The sequence below is a fragment of the Merops nubicus genome, unplaced genomic scaffold, assembly GCF_000691845.1.
Source record: "Merops nubicus isolate BGI_N331 unplaced genomic scaffold, ASM69184v1 scaffold9412, whole genome shotgun sequence".
NCBI lineage: Eukaryota > Metazoa > Chordata > Aves > Coraciiformes > Meropidae > Merops > Merops nubicus.
The window spans coordinates 5321-13108 of record NW_008595585.1 but is presented as its reverse complement, the minus strand read 5'-3'; the positions used below and the strand labels follow the sequence as shown (position 1 = coordinate 13108).

General features: G+C 40.1%; 1 protein-coding gene across 1 annotated transcript; it reads left to right on the top strand.

Moving 5' to 3' along the window:
• Window positions 1-868: 868 nt before the first annotated feature.
• Window positions 869-1897, top strand: DMRT2 (doublesex and mab-3 related transcription factor 2; the record flags this gene model as incomplete). Its single annotated transcript, XM_008936091.1, has 1 exon — window positions 869-1897. A coding segment is annotated over one exon (1029 nt), but the record flags the coding sequence as incomplete, so codon positions are not given.
• Between the last annotated feature and the right edge of the window lie 5891 nt (window positions 1898-7788).

Below are 7788 nucleotides of genomic sequence, written 5' to 3'. Positions count from 1 at the left end.
TTTTTTTCCCCATTCCCTTTTTGGAGAGTGCCCAAATTTAATTCTATGTCTACTTTAATTATGTTCTAAACTGTAGCCCTGTAAAGCATTGCCGTTCTCAAATCTAGCTTTCCCTCCTCTCCCCCAAAACAGAGAGCTCTTTTCTTTGCTTGTGCAAGAACAATTAAAATTTTGTTGTCTTATAAAACTCTTTGAAAAAAAAAAAATCTATGTTTTCCCCTCTGATTTATCTTAACCTAAATTTTCTTTTCTCCCAACTTTCCATGGAGTTTTCGACCATGGGTAACAATGTGTACATAGGGATTCATCTTTAGAGAATAGAAAAGGGATCAGCTGTAGGTATAGATATCTTCCTTGGCAACAGGGAAACCTGTGTAACAGAAACGGGAATGAAAACAAGTAAAAAACATGTTCCTGTCATACATGTAAGTGATTCCATTAATTGAATGGTTTTGCTTGTCTGTGTAGAGCAAACAGGATTGGACCTTATCGGTTATATTAAGTGAATCCAGTTAGCCTGGTAACTGACCATACTGGAGAGTAGTTTTCTATGCTTTATCAAAGTTCTCCTTCAGTTCGGAAGAAACAAAATATTTCCGTTACTAATCAGCCAGCTCTGAAGGAGACTACACATGTCAGAGGAGCAGGGCTTGTTTAATTTTGTTGAGGAACTTGTACTGAGTGTGCAGGGAGCTGAGCCTCTGTGGCACAATGACTTCAGCAGGGGCTGACAGTGTTCGAGATAGCAAGTGCCCACTGCATGGCAGAGCTGACACTAAACCAAGTCCTTTTAAAGACACAGTTTTATATATTTTTTTTTTTTAATTTTTATTTTATGTTACTTCATTCCTAATGCTACTTTGTTGTTTTAGGTTACCGTCCTATTCCAACAGACCCTTACCTTCGAGGGAATTCACCCTTGCCACCCCCTGTAAGCGACAGGATGAGAAAGAGACGGGCTTTTGCTGATAAGGAGTTAGAAAACATTATGCTAGAGAGGGAGTACAAAGAGAGAGAAATGATGGAAGCTACACAAGCAGCTGCCCTTTTTCTCCCTAACCGCATGGTGCACGGAGCTGAGTATAACTCCTACAAAACAGCCTACAACACTACTCAAGTTGATACTCCAAACAAGGAGTTTTGCAATTTTTTGCCAACATGCCTTGATCTAACCATGCAGTATTCAGGGTCCAACAACATGGAACTAATTTCTTCAAATGTCAGTGTAGCTACTACTTACAGGCAGTATCCCCTCTCTTCTAGGTTCTTAGTGTGGCCAAAATGTGGCCCCCTTAGTGATGCTCTCCTCTACCAACAATGCCTGTTAAATGCTACCACTGTCCAGGCTCTCAAACCTGGGGCAGGTTGGGATGCCAAGGTGTCACAAACTCTGGACTGTCCAAACACTGAGCATGACATCATGTCTCCAAAACTAGAAAATTCACTCGTTCTGACCCCCACACAAGACACTCAGCAGTCATGTAATGAGATACCATGCCTTCCTCAGGAAGCTCGTGAGAGGTCAGCTTTCTCTCCTCCAAAAAGGAGTTTCTCTCAGGTTTCTGATAAGGGTCCTCTGGCTCCTCAGGAACAGATATTAAGCAACATCAGCAAAAGCAGTACCAAACCCCCTCCACTACTCAAATACAATCCATTTCAGTTACTGTTCCAACAAGCCTTTTCTGACAGATCAGGACCAGAGTTGAGAACATCGTTTTTGAAGGAGACTTTTGAAGATGCTCCTAAGAAATACAGAGAGTGTGCCATTAAAGAGAACCAAAAATACAAGTCTACAAGAGACAAATGTGCAAACGATTTATTGGGGGCCAAGCAAGCCATAGCAAAACTTTCAACAACAGAACCACTGTCATTTTCAGTTGAATCCATCCTTAAGTGACCTTCTTCTGCAGTTGCTAATGTCTCCAAACAAATGAATGTACAGAGTTTTATGTGCTTTGCCTTCTGCAGAGTTGCTACTGCCCACCTTGTCTCTTAAAAGATTTGTGAAGAGAAATTTCTGCTGTAAATGGTAATTCTTTCTTTTGTCTCAAAATGATGTATATAAGTATGCATGTTTTCTCTTCTGAAAAAAAAAAAAGAAAATATATTTAGTTTTTTTCAAAATTGAAAATGCATGTACAGACTGTAAAGTGTTGGTACTTCAAGAAGCACTTCATACCCTTCAATAAAATAAGATTATCAACAAACATAGATGTATTACTCCTGATTTTTTGTTTTGTCTCTAGCATTTGATAAGCAAGTATGCTTTACTTTCAGAGTGTACTTTTTTATCTGCTCTTATCAATGTACTTACCAGCTATCTTGCTGGGGTAAGTGAACATTTCCCCACTGAACACCCAGTAACTAATAGAAGAAGTAGAAACAGTGCATGTAGGTTAAAGTGATTTCACAAGCCTTTTTTATTAACTGAAGTGAGGTTTGGATCAGATTCCAAATGGCTTTCTTATTCTAAAGGGGGAGAGTGTATAAGACTGATTTCTTCTACACCTCTCTGTAAAAGCATCTGTTCCTAAAGTGGAAAAGTTACTAGATTGAATTCAAGGAGAATGGCTCTGGTGAGCTTCTGGAAAAAAGCTCAGCTTTTTAAAAGTAATTTTTAAATTAAGAGGTGTATTTTTTTTTTTTTTTAATGTTCAGATAACTTTAGTCTGTATTTGCATCCCCTAGAATATTTCTGTTCTGAAATCATTTCACCTTCAATCAGCAAGAGCCTGAGATTCTTGTGTTGTGGTAATTGAAAATACCTTTAGTCTGTAAAAATGATGCAGAGAATCATCACTGTTAATGAGAAATCAAGTAATGATCTCTCAGTTTTGTAATTTTACACCCTTTTACAAAGATAGGAGAAATAAAAGAAATAAACCAGTAGCATTTACCCAGGAACTTGAAATGTGCTCGAGGTTGTAGAAAGAGGCATTACCAACTCTCATTATCACTGAGCTTGAAACCTTCTAAATCATGATTTTGAAAGTTTTTCCTTATGTTACTGTTAGCACATCTAGTGCTAACCAGTAATCCCTTGATTAACTTCCTTCCTCAACATTTTTATCCTGCAGACAATGCTCAGCCAGTTAAAAGGAGCTTTGATTTGTTATTAATTTTATTGTTTTCTAAGGACAATTTCTGTTCAGTATTTGTAAGCAGAATGTAATATTTTCTGATTTTATTGCACTCTCTGCACAGGTTAAATGCTCATTTTACTATAAGTAAATCTGAGCCTGCGAATTTCTGTTTCTTTAAGTATCTCTGAAAGTGTTTTGTGTTTCTGTTGTGAGTGGTGTTGCTGAAGAGCAAGACCCTTTACATGGATGGGAGGAGACTGTCATGGCTGCTTTTCTAAGCCACTTGGTTAAAGCAATAAACACATTGGAGAAAACACTTTTTACATAATGTACATTTTTACATTACACTTCTTAAAAAGCACATAGAAATTTTATGTCAGGAATGTAAACAAATCTGTAATTTAAAAGAATCTTGGCCACTAGCTAAAGTTTCACTTTTCAAAAGCATTCATACCACCTAGATTTTGCCTAGCCGGAAATGTATTTCATATGCACTGAGATGCTTGTAACTTTTCAAACTCTCCCCTTTATCCAGTTGCCATTATACAGTTTTACCTTACTTTAGAGCTGAATCTTCTTGTTAATCAGTTTAGCAGTCAAAGTGAGCTAAGCAGCTTTTACCCAGAGTACATGCAGTGAAATTCTTCACATTTCGTATTTGTTTGTTTTCACTACAGCTTCCTTCCTCAGCTTAATTGAACATTAAATGTTAACACGGAGTTTTAATTTAATCAGGGTTTCCTTTGTTATTAAAAATATGATTTTTTTGTTTAATTCCCAAGCTGCTGGTACAAAGTAGGATGATAGATGAAAGGGAGTTCAGCAATCTGTGTAGTGAACCAGTACTGGATAGTGGAATTAGTCTCGTACAAATTTTCTTTTTGCCTGAAAATGTGTGCATCTGACATTTTTCAACTGCACATTTGAAATATTTTTCCAGGGAGTTACTTGTATTTATCTATCTCTTAAAAAAAAGACTAGCAAACCAAAACTCTCCAACAGATTGTTTCTTCTTAACCTTTTAAAGAACCCTTTGAACTGAAAAAATGCAAATTCTGAAGAATTTGTCCTGGTTTGGGGTAGAACAGAACTAATTTTGTTCAGCGATTTTACTTCTGAACTAAAGCTCCTCTAATTAACTGAATTTCTGAAGTTAGCAGCATATTTTCACAGTGTCTGCTTCTAGGGGTGATAACACTCCATGTTCAGAGTCACCACCAAGGGCTGGTGTGCAGACCAAGGTCACTGCTAAATCCTGTGCACCACACGGAGGGGGGCAGAAAGTAAAGGCTGCACCTGCAGGGAGGAGTGGACAGGACAGAGGACCCTAAACTGATCAGTGGGGTATCCCATCCCATATCCCTTATATTCAGTACAGAGCTGAGGGACCATGAGGGTCAATCCCTTCTGCCTCCTTTCTCTCTTTTGCTGCTCCTTAACTGGCTGGTATCCGAGGAGCACTCCATCCATCATGCTGCCTTTGATTTTCAGCATCCAGCTCCTGTACCCAGTTGCTGTCTGCCACTGAGTCCAGTCTGGGACTTTTCCCTGGGGGCTGCTCCACAGCATCAGGGGTGATGGTGACCTATGGCCATCAGGGGAGGGAGTTGGATTTGATACTGGGTTTGTACATGTTTGTATATATTCAATTTTATTACTATTACTATTGTTGTTACTATCAGTATTTTCATTAAAGCTGGTTTACTTTTCTAATCAATAAGTCTCTCTCTCCCTTATTCCCTTATTCTTTCCCCTTTTTTGGGGGGGAATCTTTCCCTTTTTGGGTGGGAGGGGTTAACAGAGAGCATCTGTTACAGGGCTAGGAACAGCCCTAACCCTAAACTGTGACAATACTAAACACTAACATACAGATATATGTATACACACACATTTACATACATAATATATCATCCAGATATTATATTGCAGCTGTGCAAACTCATGAAGAAGTGAAGTTGTCATTGCTCTGAAACTGTCTAGCACTTGTGGTAGGCAGTGTCTCTCTGGCAAAGTATCCTATGCTCCTCTATGGTCTCTGCTTCTTAAATACATTTTTTTGTGACATCTTTTGGGTGCACAGATGCCTGTATCTCCAGTACAGCTTAACTAGTTTTCCCCAAGTACAAGATGCACGCTTCAGCTGTGCTCATGGATCTCAGGTTGCATTTCCCTCTTGACACCCTGCTGACCTCAGTTTTTCTTGTGTAATATTGGAATGTGCTTATTGGAAATCTCAGCTTTAGGCTTGGGACAGGAGGTCAGGAACCTGTGCTGACCAGAGCACTAAACATTTGTGGAAAGGACCACAGTGAACAAGTATTCACTTGGTATGTCCAATGGTAAGCCTGGCTGGTGGCATCGTTGGAGACAACCAGCTACCTGTTGGAAAAACACACCCTCCACATGCATGTTAAGACAAAAAAAAATACTGCGGGTGTACAGAGGCCTATAAGTATACAGAACTAGAGGAACTGGGAATTAATAGTTCCTCAGATGGTGCCTGGCTTACTACTTGACCTGGTGGCAAGGGCTGGGCAGTGATGAGTTTATCTGGAGAAGGAACAGGTTGCTGACAGCTGCTACACTAACAGTGCTTCTCCTTCATGTGGCACAGCAGAATGTAGATGAGGGCTGTTGTGGGTGGAGGGAGAGTCCTTGCTGAATAGTGCTGGCTTGCCACAAATCCTCCTCTAAAACCATCATTTGTCTTTGACATCTTTGAATCAGCATACTGAGCTGCTAGGCTTGAGGTAGGTCAAGACAAAGAGTTTGGTGAGATGGCTGGATAACAGGACATGAGTCATTCAGCTGATGTCAAGAATGGAGTGCTTGTGGAATTATCAGCTGAATGCTTTTGTGTTCTGGCCTTCAAAAAAGACTTAGTCTGGTGCTGTCTGCTGACAAAGACCTCTCTGAGTTTTTCAGTCTGAGCTCCTTATCTCATTGGGGTCATAAAAGCAAGTCAGTTTTTGTCCAACTGTGAAGGCACAAGTTCCTGGGAGAGCTAATGTCTCTGAAGGCTGAACGTTAATCACCACCCAGATGCCACTGTTTTGAAATTAGAGAATTTGACACTCTCTTCATTTCTTTAAGTGTAGAAGAGGGTGGTATGTTCTTATTTTGACTTAGCAGTTTGTTCGCATGATCAATCCATTCAGTTCCTATACCAAACCATTTCCATTCATCTGACCTTGATGTAAAATCTGGCACCAGGAGTCATTGTCCATGATGGATGAGATTCTCACTGTGTCACTAAGCTCCTTCTCCAAGCTTCTGCCAGCTGAACAGCATAAAGTACACGTAATGCCTTCTTTAACTCAGGTAGTAGTGATCAGCCATTTTCTGTTTGCCTCCATTGAAACAAGACAAATCGTGGCTTATGCAGGAAGGCCTACTAGGGAAGCATGTGTGGGCAGGTGGAAACCAGTGGCAGAAATGTCTGAGTAAATGGGCAGACTGGAGCCAGTTGCAGTTTTATGGGAAGTAGTGTCCCTCTTCATAAATAATGAAAATATGCAAACTGGAAAAAAAAAAAGTCAAATCACCTACCATCGTCAGTTTCCTCTCGTCCTGTCTCCAGCACCAGCTCTTTGTGAACATGTGACAATTATTATTCTGTTCAGAAATGGGTCATAAACCAGGTTCGTGACTGCAGTCATCCGTTTTGTTGTAATTTAGGGTTGGTAGACCAAAGCCAGTGAACCCTGCTGCTGTTGTGACCCATCACCTGCGGTATTTGGGCTGATGCTGGCCCTGCCCCATAGTCACAAACTGAGGGTAGGAGTCTACACCCTCACCCTGAACTTAGCACTCCAGACCTTGTATGAATCTGAGGACATTTGTGTCTCTGGAATGAAAATTCAATGTCTAACCTGCGTGTTACCACAGGACACACTGCTGTGTCTAGTTTTTGCTAACAAACAAGATCTTCCACAGTGACCAACAGAAAAGAAAGGAGCAATTCTTTATATGCAGTTGTGTTGAGGTTTTATGTTGGAAGAACTGGGAAAATGAAAAATTACATTGGAAGAGGGCAGTGGCCCTCTTCGCAGTTTTTGTAAAAAATTATTACAGCTGAGATCCACTTAAGGAAAAACAAAAAACTGCATAGGCATGCCTACTGATGTGTACACCAACTGGAGCCTACTAAGGTATATACCTACTCTTGCAAGATGGAGTCTAAAAGTAAATACAGAAGAAACACAAAGATTTTAGGAATGCCAGATTTCACAGTAACACTGTCTGGCTGACAGCCTCTTTATCTATGCCTCACTATAGTTGATCAGTTCTGGGCCTAAAACTGTGACTAAATTTTTCACTAATTCCTTGGCAATCCCATTAGGCAGGAAAGAGGTAGGTTGAACTAGGACCAGGTGTGAAATAAAATTTCTATATTTGTGTATTGAGAGCTAATAGTGGCATCCATTGCACCTTGCCTGGTTTTCATCTACCTATTTTATTTCTACACAAAGAAACTCCTGCATGAGTTGGCCATGGCCAGTCTCCACTTTTCTAAGTCAGACAGAAAACACGAGTGAACTGTCCATCTTCATAGATGGCTTGTCTCTGGGTCATGAAAAGCATACTGGGAGCTGGTCGTCTGTGGAAAGATGCTGTAAGTAGATGCTGTAAGTGGTCATAGAACTGTTGAATCATAGATTTAGAGAACCAGGAACTATGTATAAAGATAGGAAAACAAAATGTT